At 40.4% G+C, this 21,363-nt stretch overlaps 1 protein-coding gene across 4 annotated transcripts in view; it reads right to left on the bottom strand.

Moving 5' to 3' along the window:
• The window catches only part of ADGRG6 (adhesion G protein-coupled receptor G6), a 141,364-nt gene extending 137,133 nt beyond the window's left edge, over positions 1-4,231 (bottom strand). For 3 of the 4 annotated variants that reach the window (XM_042939966.1, XM_042939968.1, XM_042939969.1), the window contains exon 1: positions 3,788-4,231. In XM_042939966.1, coding sequence (XP_042795900.1) covers positions 3,788-3,789 — 2 coding nt within the window. In that variant the 5' untranslated portion in view covers positions 3,790-4,231. Of the gene's footprint in view, positions 1-3,371; positions 3,445-3,787 lie in introns of those variants that run through there. The other variant, XM_042939967.1, reaches the window with a different exon arrangement.
• Positions 4,232-21,363: the final 17,132 nt, after the last annotated feature.

Below are 21,363 nucleotides of genomic sequence, written 5' to 3'. Positions count from 1 at the left end.
GAAAAAAGGATAGGGTATCGATCTCCTGGTTGTGATACTGTATTACAGTTTTGCAAAATGTTACCACTGGGAGAAACTGGGTAAAAGGTACATAGGATCTCTACCATTTCATCCAGCTGCCTGTAAATCGACAACTATCTCAATAAAATGTTCAATTAAAAAAGTAAACCCCGAAGCCCTGGCACATATAACTTACTTTCAGATGATTCAGGCAAAATATTGTGGTGCATGTACAGAGAGGGGAGGGTGAAGGGAAGAGGAAAGGATGGACAATAAAACAAATGGGATAAACATTTACACTAAGTGATTCCACATTAAAGAATACACATGCGCTCTTCGTATTATTCTTGCAACTTTTATGAAGGTTTAAAATGCTTTATTTTTTTAAAATGTTGATTTATTTACTTCGAGAGAGAGAGGGAAAGAGGGAGCAAATGCACATGCCCGAGTGGGGGAGGGGCAGAGCGAGAGCGAGACAGAGAGAATCCCAAGCAGGCTCCGTGCTGTCAGCAGAGAGCCTGATGCTGGGCTCGAACTCAAGAACCGTGAGACCACGACCTGAGCAGAAATCAAGAGTTGTAAGCTTAACCCAGTGAGCCACCCAGGCATCCCAGTTTAAAATTATTTCCAAATTGGGGCGCCTGGGTGGCTCAGTCGGTTAAGCGTCCGACTTCAGCTCAGGTCACGATCTCGCGGTCCGCGAGTTCGAGCCCCGCGTCGGGCTCTGTGCTGACAGCTCAGAGCCTGGAGCTTGCTTCCGATTCTGTGTCTCCCTCTCTCTCTGCCCCTCCCCTGTTCATGCTGTGTCTCTCTCTGTCTCAATTAAAAAAAAAAATTTTTTTTTAAATAAAATTATTTCCAAATAAATGTAAACACACCCACACACATTTACACTGAAGCCTATCCATGTTTATCTCATGACACTCCCATCAGTATGAGTGCCTTAGTCACCGCCAGTTTGGTAGAAGTAGCATCTCATTTGGGTTTCCTTTATTTGGACTGGCATGTTCAAATTGTTTTTGTAGTTGTCAATCACAATAGGAATATTTTTCTTCCTAATTTGTGGTTTCTTTTTACAAATGCTATACTAAATATGCTAAGCTTTTGTCATATTCACTATAAATATTTTAAATACAGTAATCTTGAATGCCCTAGGCATTCCAAATAATTGCATCCTGAGTGATGCTTGTAAAGGAAAGTGAGATGATACTCAGGTAACCAGGCTCAAGTTTTATTGGTGTTTTAGTTACCACTGAAATGTCCTTTACATGCTGTCACCCCAGTCACTAAGTATGCATCTTAATGCCATCCAATATAGATAATGCAATAATGCTATCCCACCAGAAATGAAATGGAAAGATACGGGTTTTTGCCCAAGCATGCCACACACATTGAACAAAGCCTTATTCTATTTAGTCTAAAGTCTAAATAGTCTCTAGAAACTTTTAATCATCCCATCAGAAATATAAACTCTGGAAGAGATGGGCAGTTAGAAAAATGGTCAAGTTTAAGGAAGTAGTTGTCAGTTTATTTTTAATGTATAAACTGATTCTCTTTCAAATCATTATTTCCAGAAATCAGAGTGACGTGTCCAGTTAGGCAGTAAAACTACAAGCTTCTAATATTTCCCATAAGCCAAGAGACAATAGCCTCATTCACCATTCACATTGGAAAAGCACAGTGTCATGTAATTTATATAAGCCATAAATGGAACAGGAGTTTCATGCAGCCTGAGATCAGTTAACACAAGTCTTGCTAAATCTACTAAATTTCTTAGGATATGAAAGATATGTAGTCAGTACAACTCCAAATATATTTATGAAATCTATAACTTCATAACTTGAATGTAAGAATATATTAACATTCTCCCCCCACAGAGTAGGCAGAAAATACCTTAGTTTGTGTGCTTGAACCCATTAAAATAAAAATTTAAAAGATAATATCGTTTGTGTTCCCCATTTTAGCATTTTTCAACAAGATAGTAAGAACGTTTACTTTGGAAAGGTTGGTATTATTTCCATATATTCTAACATACTAATATCTAAAAAGAATCAGATCATCTTAAACCATTCCATATGAATTATAAACAGCAAAATGGAAAAAAGAAACCATTTTGATCTGGCAAGAAATGGAAAAACTTTCAGACAGAATAGCTCCATAAAGAAACTCAAATCAGGGTATTAAACTATATTTTATGTGATTAAATGTTCATATTTTGACTCTCTATGACATAAGAGTTTCTAAACATGTGGAATTCAAATGGAGTAAATAACTTAATTTCATGAAGAAATTTTTACAATACCTGTGGATCAGTTTCATGTTATATTTAAAAAATTGGTATTCATACGTTTATTTCATTTCCCATAAGATCTAAATTACCTAGGAAAGCTGAAGGAAACTAGACAAATATCTGCTGTTAAAAGCCTTCCTATATTTTTAGGAAAAACTGAAGTTTAAAACAAATTCACATTCATTCAAAATGTGTCGCCTGTATATGAGAACAAGTCTCCTGTGAGACTGTTGGCTGCATCTCAAAATAAATTATTTCAGGTTATACCTCGCTGAATCCACTGGCATAAATGAAACCCTAAAATTCACAGGTGTGGATTTACTGCACATGCACTTTTAATAAAAATAAGTAGTTCTTTTCTAATTCTACTGCTAACCACCAGGAACAGAGGGGCAGAGGGCTAGGCTTGTGGGTACTACACTTCCTGTTTTAAAAATGCTGGGTAGAAGTTGCAAGGAAGGGAAAGACAGGGCCTGAGGCGCAAGTCTCTACCCAGGTATTAAGCTGAAAGAGGAAATTATGATGGAAACACATAAGGATCTGGTAGCTGGAGGAGGGAGGATGAATATCAACTTCTAGAAACTCTTGGATGTTAGTGGAAGGGAGTAAAATGTCAGCGTATCTGCCCAAGATTAAATAAAACATCAGAGGGAAAATTACATATTACAAGAAAAGGCAGCTTCTCAGAAAGACACAAAAACAGGGCCTTTTTAGAACCATCTTCCTTTTTTTCCATTCTGGAAGGCCCAGGCTGCGCTCAGCGGCCCTTTCGCGGGGTCGCTTGGAGAAACCTCAGAACTTCGATGGTAATTCCGTAAAATTAAAACCTTTTAGGTTTCTCTGACCCTTCATAACCCTATGTCCCCCGCTTCTAATTCCAGACAAGTAGCCTCCCACATCCCATCCTGTAAAATGACATAGTCCTTCATTACTTTTTAATCTACACAAGACAACCAAGAAACTTTTCTGCGCGTTTTTTTTTTTTTTTTAAACCATTCAAATAACCCAAAGATCCAAGAATAACTTCTACAGTCAAGGGTGACAATGTGTAAAGTCAACATTTTCCCGGTAAAACCAGTACCTTCCAAGCCCCAGGTGTTGATCCAGGAGCGCTCTTTCTTGGCAGGGCAAGGCCCCTGGATGGAGGAGCGATGCCGGTTACTCCTTGTTTAATTTGACTCGAAAACACGTTTTCCCCATTCTTGAAGCCCTGCCCTTTTTTATTACGCTTTACACCGCCCAAATGTGAGGTTTACCTCTCGCTGGAAAAAAAAAAAAAAAAAAAAAAAAAGGAAGCCGCACACGCATGTCACAGCTCCGCCTGGCAATACCTGCTCGCTCCTCGGTGCCTCGGGGGTCAAACTGAAGACAAACCGGTTTATTCTGTCAATGCAGTTGAAGTCCTTGCAAAATCATTTAGTGGAGGTGGGGGGTGGGGGGAGGAGGTAGATACAGGTAAAGGTGTGAAGGAATTCTCAGCTGAAAGGTGAGACTTACATGTTGGCATTAAGGTCCGCAGGGGCCGCACGGTCATGGTCCACAGTCCTTCCCCGGCTCTGCTGCTGCGAGCTCCCCGATGGAGACCCCGCGCGCCCCCCGCCGAGCCGCGCGCGGCTGCCCGACCCTCCTTCACGCACTTTCTGGAGAGTTCATCGGGGTTTCCCGGCAGCCACTCCACGCCCGCGCCCGGGGCGGCGCAAGGTGGAAGGCCGGCGCTGCGGAGTTCAAGTGCGGATCGCGGCGGCTAGGGGGCGGACAGGGCGGCAGGTTCCTCCTTCCAGACAAGTTTAAGAAAAGTTAGGGCGAGAAGGTGAGGGCAGGCGGGGCTGCCCCTGAGCCGGTGCTGGGTGCGCGGGCTGATCTGGGCCGCGCGCGGGTGGAGGGGTCCGACCCGGCAGGTCCTCGCCCCCGCCCGCGGGAGGCGGCACGTGGTCACCGCGCCGGGGCTCTCGTCCCCCACCCCCCCACCCCCGCCCGCGGGCCCGGGCTGCTCCCCGCGCCAGTCCGCTCGGCCCGAGCTGTGGGGGGCGGGGGGCTCAGGTGCGGCTGCCCAGGCGGCGTGCGGCGTCTGGCCGGGCCCCGCGCGGCCCTGGGGCGGCCCCAGTCTCGACGCTCCGCGGCGGGGGCCGTCCCCAAAGCGGCCGCCCCACCCAGGATCGCCTGCCCCGGGGCAGAGAGGGAGAAGTCTGGCTGCGGGGCGGGAGAGGCGCTCCCCCGACGGACCGCCTGGCGCACGTTGCGGGGGCCGAGCCGGGGTGGGCGATTGGCGCCGGGCCGGGCTCTGCTCCCAGGCGGGGGAGGGGACGGGGCAGACCCGAGGTCAGCAGAAAGCCTCGAGCCCTGAATTCGGGAGACTGTGCAAAAAAAAAAAAAAAAAAAAAAAGAGCTCAGAATGCAGGCGGCGGCGATGTGGGCATCTGCCCGCCTGCTGGGATTCCGTGTCCCCAGCCCAGCGGGTCCCTGCGCCAAGCTCTGGGGCCGCCGGCTTCCTTCTCTCCCCTTTTCTTGTTCTCTGTCCTTTTCTTCCCTGGTTTCTGCCTTTCCTTTCTTTCACCTCTCTCCTCTAGTCTTTCTTTCTTCGTTCTTCTGTTCTTTTTCTTTCTAATAATCGGAGTGAAGGGGGAGTCCGTCTGTCTTCCGAACGACCTCGGCCGCCCCATACCGGCGCTGCATCCCCTGGTCTCTGCGGGGAAAGGGGATGCTCTCCCACCACACCCTTCTCCAGGGAGGATGAAGACCGGACTTAAGAAGAGGCCGAGAAGGCGGCAGTCGCAGTGGCCACCACCGCACCCACGACAAATACACCCACCGCCTTCTGCCCCTGATCTGCTGCCGCCTTTAGTGCCACAAACAGAGATTCATCCTTTGGGCTTAGAATTTAGTCTTCTTCATTAAATGCCTCTCCATAACCCATAGAGTGATAATACTTAAAATCTTTGCCATTGCCCTTAATTTGAACTGTTCACATCCCTTCTGGAAAGAAGTATTTGAAAGGGGAGTGGGTACTGTGTGATATGAGGCAGGAACAGACTCGGGGGGCTGAAAGTGGGTGCATAGAGATCCCGAGAAAGCAAAACTTAGAACGAGTGGCAGACTGGTGCACAGTTTTGGCTGAGACCCACCTACCAGAACTGCTCCTCTGGGACTTAGAGATAGGAAAAATGAAGAGATATTAACAGGGGGGCTGGGAACGTGTTCCCATGACATCTCATTCAGCAGAATCGATTTGCAAAGCAAATCCGGTTACTCACTGGGGAAAGTCCACTGCCTGGATTCCAGTGCTCCTACAAAGTAGCCGACTGGCAAAAAGATCCGGACACACCTCCTTGGAGATGAGAAGAGAAAAAAAAAAAGGACTCACACTTGGAAAGTAGCTCCCTTCCCCTAATGAACTGCGGGAGTTAATCTGTGAAATGCTGGAGGCAAATCTTCCCGGTGATAGGGCAGCATACACATCCAGAGTTCAGCCCGACTTGAACTGTGAGCATGCACACGTATACATGCACAGGCCACACAAAGGTGCCAAAAAATTTATGTAACATTGATTGGCTGGTGATAGAAAACTGTTGGAATGGAAAAAAAAAAGAAGAAGAAGAAGAAGAGAAGGACTTGAGCACAGACAGCTCCTGGCAGAAAGGAAGCTGGAATGCTGCCATCAAATGCAGAGGCCTGAAAATCCAGGGTGTGTTCTTCTTATGACTTTTATCAATGTTTATTTTGATGAATAAACAGTATAATTAATAGAGATGTTGAATTTAGCACTTAAGGAAAACCGAAGTTCCTCTGTCCAGCGCTCCCTTGTGACAGAAAGGGAAATGAGACCCAGAGATGTGAGGACTGCACAATTCAAATCGGTCTCTATTAACGCCAGAATGTCCCAAGGACATTTACTCATAGAATTTTCTTTTGAGCAATGACATTTACTATTTCACAGTCCCCAGATTTAGGAATCTGAGGGCAGCTTTGCCCACTGCGTCTCCCAAGACTGGCTAAGGTTGTGGTCTCATCTGAAGGCTCGATGAGGAGTGAGCTGCTCCCAAACTCATACATCTGGTTGTTCCACTCAGAATTTTAAAGCTGGAAACACAAGGGCAGACAAGGAAATAGACATAACTGTATTAGGGTGATTTAGACAAACAGAACAAACAGAATGTATATACACATATAAAGAGAGGTTTAAAGAATTGGCCCACATGATTATGGAGGTACAAGTCCAAAATCTTCAGGGTAGGCCAGCATGCTGAACACTCACGGGAAGAGTTGCCATCCAAGTCCAAAGGCAGTGTGCTGGCAGAGTGCCTTCTTGTTTGCAGGAGGTTAGTCTTTGTTCTGTTGACACCTTCCACTGATTGGATTAGGCCCACCTATATTATGGCAAGGAATGTGCTTTACTCAATGTCTCCTGATCTGTTAACCTCATCTAAAAGACATTTTCACAGAAACATCCAGAGTAACATTTGACCAAATATCCGGATTCTATGGCCCAGTCAAGTGGACATATAAAATTAACCATCATAGGGGTGCCTGGGTGGCTCAGTCAGTCAAGTAGCCAACTCTTGATTTCGGCTCAGGTCGTGATCTCATGGTTTGTGAGTTCAAGTGGGATTATATCTCTCTCCCTCTTTCTCTGCCTTTCCTGGCTCATGCTCTCTCCCTCTCTCTCTCTCTAAAAATAAATTAATAAACTTAAAAAAAAATAACCATCATAGTAACTGAAACAAATGTACCTAATGTCTAAAAGCCATGTGTATTTACATGTGCTATTATATGTTACAACGTTCATAAATGTATCTTTTGTTATTTCTATATGTTTACATGAATCATAGGTAAAATATTTCTGGAGACAGTACCTGTCATTAATCAGTACATTAGTAAAATCTGTGTATTTTGGTAACTCTGTCCTCAAACTAAGGATTTGTTCTTTTTCTTTAAAAGAGCATGTTAGGGAAATAGAGTGTGAAGAGGAAAGTACATGATCTTTTAATGAAACAACCTGGGTTCAAAACTTATTCCTGTAATTTATCAGCACTATGAAGTCTGGTAGTTTACTATGTAAACTATAAACCTGATTTGTAATAATACTTACAATGTTTAACTCATGGGGTCATCAGGCAGGTTCAGTGAGCTAACAATACAGAGCACCCCGCGTATTTCCTGGAATTTGGAAATATCGGTTGCCTCTGCCTGCCTCATATATCATCCTAAAACTGAAAGTGCCAGGACCACATTCCTTTGCACACAGGAATCCTCTGACAACATTCCAGACAAAATGAATATTGAACATCTGTTTGAATCCTTAGCATTGATGCACACTTCGCTATGAGAAACTTCCTCTTTCTGTTGATTGAATCAAACATTCATGCCATCAGCTTCCATTCAGAACAAGGACATTCTATCTTCCACAAAAAGCCTTTCAAATATCTGAAGACAGCTATCATCTCTCTCCACTCAGCTTTTCCTTATTCAGTTTCCGCAACCACGGCTATTTTAACCATTCAGTGCCTGACTCCTCACTACACATGTGATTCACCCTTTGCTGTCAAAACAGGAGCCAGTGTCAGCCCTCGTGACAATGTACTCAAAGTGGATTCTACTTGTTGCCCTTGATAACAGTGAGATCCTTACCTTTCCTGAACTGGATAGTACTCTTGTCTAAATAAAAGCTAATGTTGACCACTTGAGCAACCACATAACATAATTATAGTAGGAATAGGAGCACCTAGTATTATGTTGATCTACTACGTGGCAGGGAGTGTATACATTTCAGACTACAAATCTAGTTGTTCAAGACATATATCTTAATTTATAAGTAATTGTTCAGTCCAATTTCTGTTTTAATCTCTCATTCTGCCTTAACCGGTTCGATTCCTTCCATTTCAACAGGCTAGTTGATTTCTTCAGCAGGGAGAGTAGAAAAAAATATGGTCCTTGATTTATTTATGTCAGCAGATATCAACCTGCTCAGTGCTTGGTCATCAGTCTGCAAAGGTTATCAATCTTGTCAATGAGGCCCCTCCAGGTTTGTGGCTTTTTCTTGACTTCCTGATGGGCCATCGCTGTCTGCCATCCTGCTACCTTGGAGCAGCCCTTCCCATTCTGGACCCTTGGCCCCTGTCTGGGATCCCATAGAGATCAGAGAGATGGCAGGCAGGAAACAAAGGGCTCAGCACTCTAACATGCCCACAATCTCTCTTACTTCCCTTTCTGTCCTGAGAAGGGAGATAGCTTGTCTTTCTCTGCTGTGTCTCAACATTTCATTCATCCCTCCAATCCTGTCAGTTCTCTTGGTGTTCTGCTTTAGGGTCTGAAAAACCAGTCCAGGGATCCTAAATGCCGCCTTCTTCTTCTTCTTCTTCCTCTTCCTCCTCCTCCTCTTCTTCTTCTTCTTCTTCTTCTTCTTCTTCTTCTTCTTCTTCTTCTTCTTCTTTCTGCCCCATTATTTCCAGAAGTTGTGAACATACAGCAACTAGCAGCTTGTGCAGGAAGAAGCAGAAGGGGAAATAAATAAAGGGAAAAAAGAAAACAAAAAGTTAGTCTCACAAAAATACGATGCCTCTACAAATTCAAATGCTTGGCAAATGATTATTACTCCTATTTAAAGATAGGAAATTAAAGTTCAAAGTGGTTGAGCAACTTACCCAGGATCACACAGCAAGCAAGAGAAAGCTGAGGCCACACCAATGTGTGACTGACTTCCGGTGCTGTATTTCCCTCCCATGGCCTCTCCTCACTGTTGGCCCCATATCTTTTCACATGAGCTGTTCCAGGTCAGACAGCCCATCCTGCCCTAAGGCAATAATCTGGACCCATGTCAGGGGGCGCAGCACATGTTAGTTTATTGCATTCAAACCAGTGTATCAGTTTGTAGAAATCCATTTGAAATTTGATTCCTTTATTAATCTTGTCAGCAGTATTTTCCGAGTTTTGTTACCTGAAAATTTAATAATTCTATTTCCTACATTGGAGTTACAAATGACAACACTGGCCCAAGCAAAGCCCTGTGGGATTCCATGAGGGGCCTGCTACTTAGTAGTACTGATTTACTAATAATTAGTGTTGGAAGACACACGTTTTCGACCAGTTATCTGTCTTGCCTCTGATCCTATACATTTTCCCCAACGGGAGCCCGCACGTGATCGCAGGTCACTATGTGCGTCAGAAAATTCATATGGTTTTTATATTCTCCTAATCTACTTACCAATCAAGACATTCTGGTTTTCAACCCCGAACATAAGTTTGGGGATAGGACTTGTTCTTGGTGAGATTTACTGGCTCTTAGTAATACTTCATTCTGTTCAAGTGCTCAGAAACGATCCTTTGTATAATCCATTCCTATCAACGTCTAAGAGAAACATCAAGTTCATTAGAGTTTACTTCCTGCAAACCCTTGTTTCCTGTGATACAATCAAAACAAATTAGTTATTGTTTTAAAGCTGACATGACATACGTTGTGAGTCTGACTCTCCTAGTTCGGTGGTTAACGTAGGCTGGTGTGACTTTCATGTACTGACAACTCTGTAGTCTTCCACTCATAATAAAAATATGATTGAACGCAATTACCACCATTGGAGCTGCCTATGCACCTGAAACTCTATTGAGATAATTACATGCAGCACCTCCTTTAGTCTTCATGCCAGCGTTATACAGACAGACATTTGGCCTAAAAGCATCTAGGCAACCAGAGCTTAAATGCAATTTTTTCTAAGTCGACACTTACACCCCTGCCCAATCAAACCAAGTGCAGCTATACTTGCCTGGAGCATTTACATAGAGGTTTGAGTGTAGTCTGGTCAGAAGAAACGCAAGGAAAAAAGATGATGGATCCAGGAAGTACAAGCATACAGGTGTTTCGGCCATTGTATTACCCTGCTTTTATTTTTTTTATTTTTTTATTTTTAAAAATTTTTTTTTCAACGTTTATTTATTTTTGGGACAGAGAGAGACAGAGCATGAACAGGGGAGGAGCAGAGAGAGAGGGAGACACAGAATTGGAAACAGCCTCCAGGCTCTGAGCCATCAGCCCAGAGCCTGACGCTGGGCTCGAACTCACGGACCGCGAGATCGTGACCTGGCTGAAGTTGGACGCTTAACCGACTGCGCCACCCAGGTGCCCCGTGTATTACTCTGCTTTTAAAAGCACTCCAAAACTGGCCTTCACTAGCATGGTGAGAATTAGTGTTTCTGAGAATCCAGCTGAATATATAAACTTCACAGTTTCAAAAACTGGGAAACAATCCTGCGTTATATAAGAAGACCAAGCATAAATGAATGCAATAATAAGAGCCACATTTATTCATGTAATTATTAATTTCCCTTTCATTCATGTATTCATTCATCAAGAAAAATATTGATTGCCTACTTTATGTCAAGTATTAAGTGCTGTCATTACAGCAACAAACAAAAATAAAGTCTCTGCTTTCATTATGCTTAAATTCCACCTGGTATGGAGGAGAGGTAGATGGTAATGTAATGAAAAATAGATTCATGCTATAAAGGTGGTGATAAGTTCCATGAAATAAAAGCAAGGAGAGGTTTCAAAACATTGTGATGTTGTTTCAAAACACTGTGATGGGGGACCTAAGTGGCTTAGTCCGTTAAGCATCTGTTTCTTGATTTCAGCTCAGGTCATGATCTCATGTTTGTGAGTTCCAGCCCCACATTGGGCTCCACTCTGATAGCACGGAGCCTGCTTGGGAATTTTCTCTCTCCCTCTCTCCCTCTCTCCCTCTCTCCCTCTCCCCCCCTCCCCCCCCCTCTCTGTTTCAAATTAAAAAAAAAAAAAAAGAGATTGTGATGACAGGTGCTATTTTCTGTACAGTGGTCAGAGAAAGCCTCTCGAACAAGAGGTCATCGTGGAAGAGACTTGAATTAAGTGGAAAATAGAACCAGGCAGTTATATGAAGGGAGAGTGTTCCAAACAAGAAGGACAAGCAAGTACAAATGCTCTGTGGTAGGATGGGCTTGGCCTGCATATCACAGCAAGGAAAACAGAGAGGCAGGACTTGAAGGAAAAAGAGGGAATGAGATCTGAGAGATAACAAAAATCCAATTTTTTTTTTTTTGTCTTACAGCAATATAACAGGCATTGGATTTTTTTTTTTTTTGTAGGATAAGTAAATATTGGAGTAATTTTGAATAGACAAAAGTATGGTCTGACATATTGGAAAATAGAATCTAAAGAGTTCAAAAATGGAAGCAGACTATTTAGCAGTCTGCATAATCAAAGAAAGAGACAATAATGGTTTGAACTAGGGTGACAAATGGAATTGGTGAGAAGTTCTTCAACTTGCGATATTCTGGAGATGATTTGCTGATAACTGGATACAGAGTATGAGGAAAAACAGAGGTGGGGAGTATTCTGGTATTCTCACCTCTATAGATGAGTGAATGGAATTGCTAACACCTGAAGGAGGAGGCTGAGGGAGAAGCAGGTTTAGGAGGGAAAATCAAGAATTCAGATTTGGACATGGCGAATGTGAGATGTGTGTTAAACAATCTAAGACATGCAACTGTCACACTGCCTGCAATATATTAGGTGCTTGATAAAAGTTAATTATTTAACACAAGCATTGCGTTCTAAGATTTTTCTAAAAATCTCTGTCAAGCTGCCTTGGCAATGGTAGAATAGCCTCTCACAGATGAGTGAGAAGTTCCATTAAGTCTTAAAGAATAGGTTTGATTTTCAGTGCAAGAGGAAAACAGCGAGAATTTGAAGCAGTGAGACTGTTTTTGCCACAATATAGGAAATGGTGATAAATATTTGAGGGCAAGTGAGCAAATGGTCTGGCTGCAGTTACAGATTCTGGAGGCTGATAAGGAGTGAAAGACTAATTGATGGCAGATTGTGGGAGGCTTGGAGGGTCAGACTAAGGAGTTTGACTCATTTTTAACTGTCTTCTGTTTTTGTTCAGCTTGTTGGCAAGGGAGCCACAGGATGAAAGCAGTGTTTATAAATTAATTGGGATGGACTATAGTAGAGAAGATTTATGCTAGGGGAGGACCGCAGTAGCCCTAAGTGAGAAAATAAATATTGTGGGAATGGAAATGGAAAACAAGCAACAGGCTCCAGAGACTTCTGAAGTCAAGGAGACTTGGTTCTTATCCAGTCCAAACCTACATAACAGACATCTGAGCTCTTTGATGCTTGGCATCATGCAGACAACATAGGATTGACTGTGTTTTTGTTAATTTACATGATTATACATGATCTTTTGCTACTTTCAGATGCTATAGCTGTGGGATGTTTACCAGGGTGGTGCTTCTCTTTCTCAGCACGTGGTAGGAGTGCTCTTTCCTTTCCCTAGGATGTCAGGCCAGGTAATGGACTTGCTTTGGGAAATAGGATGTGAGCATAAATGGCATATATCACTTTGGGGCAGAAGTTTTTAAAAAGCAAAGTGCAATTTGTCACTGTCTCTTCCTGATGCAGCAACTGGCAATATTACAAAAGGGTGGAGATTTCATCCACTGATTTCATCCGTTCCTGAGTGAGGATGTTTGGACCTGTAGCAAACCTTTAGGGAAGAGAGTGGGTAAAATATGCTTTTGTTCCTGTAGGCCACTAAGATTAGGGGCTATTTGTTACGAGGGTATAATCTAGCCGATCCTGACTGATATAACAACTGTTATCGAAAGAATTGATAAAGTATTATACAATCAAATGGCGAAGATATTTAAATAACTTAAAGGAACGTATTTTATCTGGGCAATCTTATCTTTTCATTTCAAAAGTATTAAGCAATAGAGGCATTCACTTTTGAATGTCCCCTCTCTGTAAAGAGAGCTTTCCTACTATTCTTACTTTCTAAACTTCTACTCTAATAAACTTTTGCCTGCTGCTCAAAAAAAAAAAAAAAAAAAAAAAAAGTATTGAGCAATAGTTATAGCATGTGAATTGTAATGATACTCATAACTCAGGCCAAAAAGAGACAAGCAAACAGGAAGCAAACACTTTGTGAAACCAATACTAATATCCTTTACTGGTACAGAGCTTAATATCTGAGATAGTTTTCTACAATTGGAGAAAAATGATTAATTAATAAAGCCAATTAATTACGGGGTGCCTGGGTGCCTCAGTCGGTTCAGCATCCGACCAGCTCAGGTCATGATCTCAGTTTGAGAGTTTGAGCCCTACATCGGGCTCTGTGCTGACAGCTCGAAGCCTGGAGCCTGCTTCAGATTCTATGTCTCCCTCTCTCTCTGCCCCTCCCCCACTCACCCTCTGTCTCTCTCTCAAAAATAAATAAAAACATTTAAAAATTTTTTTTGAAAAGCCAATTAATTAAAAAAATAAACACACTCTCTAACACAAAGGACATCATGCCATTTCATTTAGATATGAATATATGTGGCCACATACAGTATGTGGCCAAGAATAAATATAGAGGCGAATAAACAACCAATTTTTCAAATTATGCATCCCTGTCATTCCCCAGGTAGTATCTGATCATCCTAACGTCCCTGCACAAGAATCCTGTCAAGTTGGTTTAGTCAGAATCCCCCTTTACCCCTGATGTTTCCTCTTAGTAGGTCTGTGGTCCTAAGTTGCTCCTTATATAGATCCTAAAGCAGTCACCTACCTCGCTTGTGACATCAAAGGAATTGCATGCCTCCCATTTCTGAGCCTTCCTGGGTTGAAAACAGTAACGCTTGCTCGCTAGTGGTCTCTATCTCAGCAAGCATTTAGGTTTGACCTCCATCTGCGAAATGACTACTATTTCCTCCATTAGCTTTCCAGGCTCACATACTGATCTTCAGAGGACAGGTATCTCCAACTCTCACTGAAGGTGGAGTTTGTTTGATAATACAATGTTTCATGGTCATGAAAAAAAAATGTAAATGGTGGGTTCAATGGTGGAAATGATTAAGAATTGAAGAATATAAACTTGAGCACATTTATTGAGAATTAATTAAAAGTTTGAATTTTAGTGCATCTGTTTTTTTTTTTCAAAAACCATGCTTAAAAACTCAGTTACAGTGTAAGTTTCAAAATATGTAAACTCCTCACCCTTTTGAGCCAAATGAATTTATACTCTGAGACAAATAATACCTTTTCTATGCCATACCTTTTAATTAAGTGCACATTCTTAACATTGATGGAGTTAATATCACTTGTTTGGAGGGAGAGAGAAAGAGAGCATGAGCAGGGAAGGGGCAGAGGTGGGGAGAGAGAGAGAGAATCTTCATCAGGCTTCATGCCCAGCGTGCAGCCCAGCTTGTGGCTCAATCTCACAATCTCACGACCATGAGATCATGGCTTCAGCCAAAGTCAAAAGTTGGATGCTTAACCAACTGAGCCACCTAAGCACCCCTTATATTTTTTATTTAGCACATTTTATTTAACATACCTATGTGTTACAATCTTGTCCCAGTGCATAAATAAGTATATGAGTTGTCAAGAACGATAGCTACCATTTCCTTTGCTAGTTTCTAAAACATAACAATTACATCCTACTAAATTTTATTGCAATGCTACTAAATGGTTCTGAAATAACCAGCTCTTGTGCCAAGTTTTAGTCTAGAAGATGTAAAACAAAAATCAAAATCAGCATATTGCTTATATTTCTAGGAACACTAACAAATGCCACACACACACACACACACACACACACACACACAAAATACATCAAACATGTACACAGTTGACAAAATTCCTGTCTTAGTATTTAAAGAAAAAACTCAGTAGACGTATTAGTCTATATAGAGTCAACTTTGTGGATTTTTTAGGAAGGAAAAATTGATCTTAGATTTTTGAATCCACAAATTCCTTAGAAAAACGGTGACTAGTTTAAATTTCAACTGTCTGAAAACATAAGCTTTTTCATTACAGATTTATACAAATTATTTTTCAGTCCAAGATATCTATTCACATGTTGTAAACTTTTGAATATATTTTTTCTAAAAGTTTATGCCTGCTTGAGTTCAAACTAGATCATTGATTATCGATTTTGATATTTAGTATGCTAATTGGTATGGAATATTGCCAGAGTTTGAACTTCTCTTTTTCTTTTCTTCAATGGTACCTTTAATTGTATTTTATATGCTGGTCTTGGAGAACCTAATTTTCTTGTTTGAATTGCCTGGTGGGGCCAGAACAATTGGGAATAAAGGAAAGCACAATTCCAGGCCAAGAAATATGACTGAAAATAAGACAGGTCTACTAGACTGTAGATAAGGGTTGTTAAAAAAAATGAATGAGCTGTCAAATTTGTTTAAAATGGTGCACAGAGAATAACTACTCGCTGAACTTACCTTTGAAACAGAGGTCTCAAAGAGTAAGAAATCAAGAGGTTCTAGAACCTGGATCCAGCAGAATGAGCATTGAACTTGGGACTCCAGTAGAAAACACAGCACAGTGGGAAAACACCCCAGAAGCAGGAATACAAACCCAGGCTCTATCACTCATTCATTAGGTGGCCTTGGGCAAATATCGGTCTCAATCCCAATTCCATATCTGTAAATGGGAATAAACGATGCCCACCTTCACTAATTGTTATTATGCTTAGAGACACTATTTGTAAAATGTTTGGCAGAGTCAGAACTTAGAGATGACAGAAGCTATTATTATTAATAATAATTAGAGGTAGAATCAGATCTTTCTATGGAAAAAAAATCCCCTCGCTGAAGAAGGCAAGATTCACTAACAGAATAAATAGCAAAAATTTGTTGTTAAATCAAACCGAGTGTCCATATGTTCCCATCCTATGTATAGTTTGTAGGAAGCATTCCTTGAATAGTGGTGTAACAGATTTGGCCATCTCAAATGTTCATGTTCTGGCTGACGGCCATGGAGTCAAGACGGAGATCTTGGACTATGGAAGTGTGACAAATCCACTGGAGATTGTTCGATGTTTCTGTATTTACTACAAATGTACAAACCAAGTAAACTGGGTATTCAGCACACTTGAACTGAAACCCTTCCAATACAATAATCTTGTGAGCAATACCTTCACCAGAAACTACCTTTTCTGAGTCCTCTATAAACCAGTCCTGTTTTTGACAAGAAAATTACAAGACTTGCTTTCATGATTCCCTTTAAGTGCCATTTGTATATTTGCCGTTTGCATTACATATAGCTTTTTATAATTTCTTATCTCTTCTGTTGAAACATTCTAAAATTCCTTTTTAAACTAAAGTTAAAAGAATATAGTGAATTATATCAATTTTTTTTTTTTTTACTGTACACATAACATAAATTTACCTTTTCAACATTTCCAAGTGTATAGTTCACTGGCATTAAGTCCATTCTCATTGTTGTCAACCATCATTGCTTTCTTTTTTTAATGTTTATTTATTTTTGAGAATGAGAGAGAGAGAACGCAAGAGAGCAGGTGAGGGGCAGAGAGAGAGGGGGTGAGAGAATCCCAAGATTCTGATGCAGAGCTCGAACTCACAAACCACGAGATCATGACCTGAGCCAAAGTTGGATGTTCAACTGACTGAGCCAACCGTCATTACTTTCTATCTTCATAACTTTTTCATCTTTCCAAGCTGAAACTTTATACCCATTAAACAGTAACTCCTCTTTCTCACCTCTCCCGGACTCTGGCAATGTCTATTCTAACTTTCTCTCTCTATGAATTTTGTTTATTCCAGGTGCATCATGTATTTTTCCCTTCATGTCTGGCTATTTCACTTAGCATGAAGTCTCCAAGTTTCATCTATGTTGTAGCACGTATCAAAATTTCATTGCTTTTTGGGGTGCCTGGGTGGCTCAATTGTTTGACTCTTGGTTTCAGCTCAGGTCATGATCTCGAAGTTCGTGGGTTGGAACCCTGAGTTGGGCTCCGTGCTGACAGTGCAGAGCCTGCTTGGGATTCTCTCTCTCTCTCTCTCTCTCTCTCTCTCTCTCTCTTCCTCTCTCTGTCCCTCCCCTGTTCTCTCTCTCTCTCTCTCTTCCAAAATAAGTAAATAAACAAAAAAAAGAATTTCATTCCTTTTAAAGTTATGTTATTTTTTTCACTTCCAAAGGCATAATTTATCAATTAACCTTATTATTTAAAAAAATTAATGTTTATTTTTGAGAGAGAGAGGGAGGGAAAGGGCAAACAGGGGAGGGGCAGAGAGAGAGAGAGAGAGGGAGAAATAGAATCTGAAGCAGGTTCCAGGATCTGAGCCATCAATCAGCACAGAGCCTGATGTGGGGCTCAAACTCAAGAACAGTGAGAACATGACCTGAGCCAAAGTTGGATGCTTAACCGACTGAACCACCTAGGCCCCCCCAATTAACCTTATTTTTAATAGAACTTTTTTTAAAGCAAAACTGAGAGGATGATACAAAGATTTCCCATCTATCCCCTGCCCGCACATAGGCTCAGTCTTCCCCATTATCATACCGCCCACCAGAGTGGTACATTTGTTAAAACTGATGAAACTGCACTGACACATCATAATCGCCTCCAAGCCCATAGTTTATGTTAGAGTTCATTCTTGTTATACATTCTGAGTTTGGACTGATGTATAATGACATACATAATGTCATATACATAATGTCTAATGGATACAACATTATATAATATCACACAGAGTATTTTCATTGTTCTAAAAATCCTCTGTGCTCCATCTATCCATCCCTCCTTTCCCTAATCCCTGGCAACCACTGATCTTTTTACTGTCTACATAGTTTTGCTTTTTCCAGAATGCCATATAGTTGGAATCATACAGTATGTAACATTTTCATGTTGGTTTCTTTCACTTAGTAATATGCATTTAAATTTCTTCCATGTCTTGATAGCCTCTTTCTTTCTAGTGCTGAATAATATTCCATTGTCTGGATATAGTACAGTTTATTCATTCACTAACTGAAGGACATCTTTCTTTTAAATTTTAATTCCAGTATAGTTAACATACAGTGTTATATTAGTTTCACGTATATGATACAATGATTCATCACTTCCATATATCACCCAGTGCTCATCACAAGTGCACTCCTTAATACCCATTGCTTGTTTCACCCATCCCCCACCACCTCCCCTGTGGAAACCATCACTTTGTTAGTGTGGGTTTTTTGTTTTTTGTTTTTAAAGTAAGCTCTATGCTCAGTGTGGGGCTTGGACTTACGACCCTGAGATCAAGAGTCATGTGCTCTATTGGCTGAGCCAGCCAGATGTTCTGCATCAGTTTGTTCTCTATAGTTGTATCTGTTTCTTGATTTCTCTCTCTCTTGTTTACTTGTGCTCATTTTTTTTTTCCTGTTTCTTCTTAACTTCCCCATATGAGTGAAATCATACAATATTTGTCTTTCCCTGACTGACTTATTTCACTTAGCATTATATCTCTGGTTCCATCCATGTCATTGCAAATGGCAAGATTTCATTCTTTTTTATGGTTGAATAATATTTTATTATATATATAACATATATATATATATCACATCTTTTTTATTCATCTGTCATAAATAATACTATCATAAACACAGGGATGCATATTTCCTAGAATTACTGTTTTTGTAATTTTGTAATATTTTAGGGCTAAATACCCAACAGTTCAATTATTGGATCATAAGGTAGTTCTATTTTTAACATTTTGAGGGACTTCCATACTGTTTTCCACAGTGACTGCACCAGTTTGCATTCCCATCAGTGCAAGAGAGTTTCTTTTTCTTTGCATCCTTGCCAACACTTGTTGTTTCTTGTGTTTTTGATTTTAGCCATCCTGAATGACATCTTGACTGCTTTTTAAGTCTTGACAATTATGAAAGCATCTTCTATAAATATCCACGTACAGGCTTTTGTGCAGATGTGAGTTTATAACTCTTTTGCATAAATATCAAAAAACATTATTGCTGAATCTTATGGTAGGAATGTATTTGGTTTTGTAAGAAACTGCCAAACTGTCTTCCAAAGTAGCTGCACCATTTTGCATTCCTACCAGCAGTGAATGAGGATTCCTGATGCTCCATATCCTTGCCAGCATTTGGTTTTATCAGCATTCTGGATTTTCACCATCGTAATAGGTATGTAGTGATATTTCAATTTGCATATCCCCGATTTCATATGATTGAGCATTTTTTTCATATATTAACTTTTCATCCGTATATCTTCTTTGCTAAGGTGTCTGTTAAGGACTTGGCCCATTTTTTAATTGAGTTGTTTTACTATTGTGCTTTAAGTGTTCTTTATATATTTTGGATAATAGTCCTTTATGAAATGTGTCCTTTGCAAATATTTTCTCCCAGTCTGTGGCTTGTCTTCTCATTTTCTTGACATTGTCTTTTGCAGAGCAGAAGTTTTAATTGTAATGAAGTCTTTCCTGGATTGTGCCTTTGGTGTTATAACTAAAGAGTCATCCTTCTACCCAAAGCCATCTAATGCTTCCTATGTTATCTTCTAGGAGACTAATGTTTTGTGTTTTACACTTAGGTCTGTGATCTATTTTGAGTTAATTTCTATGAAGGGTGTATGGTGTGTCCAGAATTGATGTTTGTTGTTGTTGTTGTTGTTGTTGTTGTTGTTTTGCATGTGGCAAAAAACCGTTTTGGCACCATTAACTGAAAAGAGTATCTCGTCCCCCTTGTACCTGCTCCTTTGTCAAAGATCAGTTACTATGTTTATGTGGCTCTATTTCTGTACTCTCTCCTCTGTGCCCCTGATCTCTTTGTCAGTTCTTTCACTACTACCACACTCTTAATCACTGTCTCTTTATAGTAAGTCTTGACTTCAGGTCTTGTCAGTTTTGTGACTTTATCTCCTTTAACTTTGTGTTGGGTAGTCTGTGTCTTCTGCCTCTCTACATAAATTTTAGAATGAGTTTATCAACATCCACAAAGTAACTTGCTGAGATTGTGATTGATAGTTACATGTATTTTTAAAAGTTTAATTCTTAAAGTTTAGAGCGTGTCCTGCAGAAATCACACATAACGTTACAAAGCGGCCGGTAAACCCCAGGCTTTTGAGATGGAGTTAAGTGGTGATCATAAACAGGACAGTGCTGGTGGAGACCATGCGGATTACAAGTTTATGAACCTTCTGCTACCCGATTCCAGCTCTGATAACAGATCAGAGATCGTGGATGTGAAAAAGAATTTCACTATTTCAGAACTTAATTTTTATCATTGAAATGTTGCTACGTATTTTTTGGAGAAGCTAGAGGAAAATAGAACAAGTTCAACTCCTCTCTCTCACTTCTTTTCCCTGTCTCCATTAGCCAGCATTAAATATTTGAGCAAAAATAAAAACAAAAAATGATTGGAATGATTACAATGCTACCTGGTAAATGAGAGAAAGAGGGAAGTGTACTTCTACAGAGCTAACAGCAAGCAAAATCTTACTTCCAATAAAAACTTTTGCTTTGTAGACCATTTTAATATGCCACAGAATGAATAATTATGTTTTAAAAATGGCAGTAAAGTTAAAGGAGACAAGAAGGAGGTGCCTGCCATGAAAGCCAGAATTAAAAACTTCTTTTGAAGCTGTAAAATATCATTAATCTTTGAGTGAAGTGAACACAATCCTCCCTCTATTCTCACATAGACAGCTGCTAATAGGTAGTTTCAGGAAAAAAAATATTTTGACATGGAAAATGCTAGTGCATTTGGGCATGGGCAACTATGTCTAGAATCCAAACTAATTCAACCAATAAAGTATTTCTTAATGTATTTTATTAAAAATAATTTAAACAGTATATTTAACAGTATCCATAGTGATATTTTCTTAATCGTTTCTGTACCACATTAATAAATCTATCACCAGTTTCTCCTCACCCATTTAAAAAAATTATGGCTGGCATCAAAGAAATCACCATTCACAACCACAAATCGTTTTTTTGTTTTACTTTGTCAGCATCCCCATACACATATGTGAAATTTAACATGGCTACTGTTTAAATGCTAAATACTACTTATGATCTACAGAATTGCTACACTAGCTTACATACTTATATATATATATATTTTTAATCTGGCCATTGATTTAAATGGAAGGAAATCTGTGCCAAAATTAACAAGATTCATGTCTGAGAGCGCCTGATCATTTTTATGTTTTCCCCAAATGACCCTGAATCACAGATCTTGCTTTCCCAACTCAGCTAGACTCAACAAGCTTTTACTCTTATAATCAAGGCATAGGTCATTGCTT

This window comes from Panthera leo, chromosome B2 (genome assembly GCF_018350215.1).
Source record: "Panthera leo isolate Ple1 chromosome B2, P.leo_Ple1_pat1.1, whole genome shotgun sequence".
Lineage (NCBI taxonomy): Eukaryota > Metazoa > Chordata > Mammalia > Carnivora > Felidae > Panthera > Panthera leo.
Note: the sequence above shows the minus strand (reverse complement) of the source record. Positions and strands in the feature narration are given on the sequence as shown.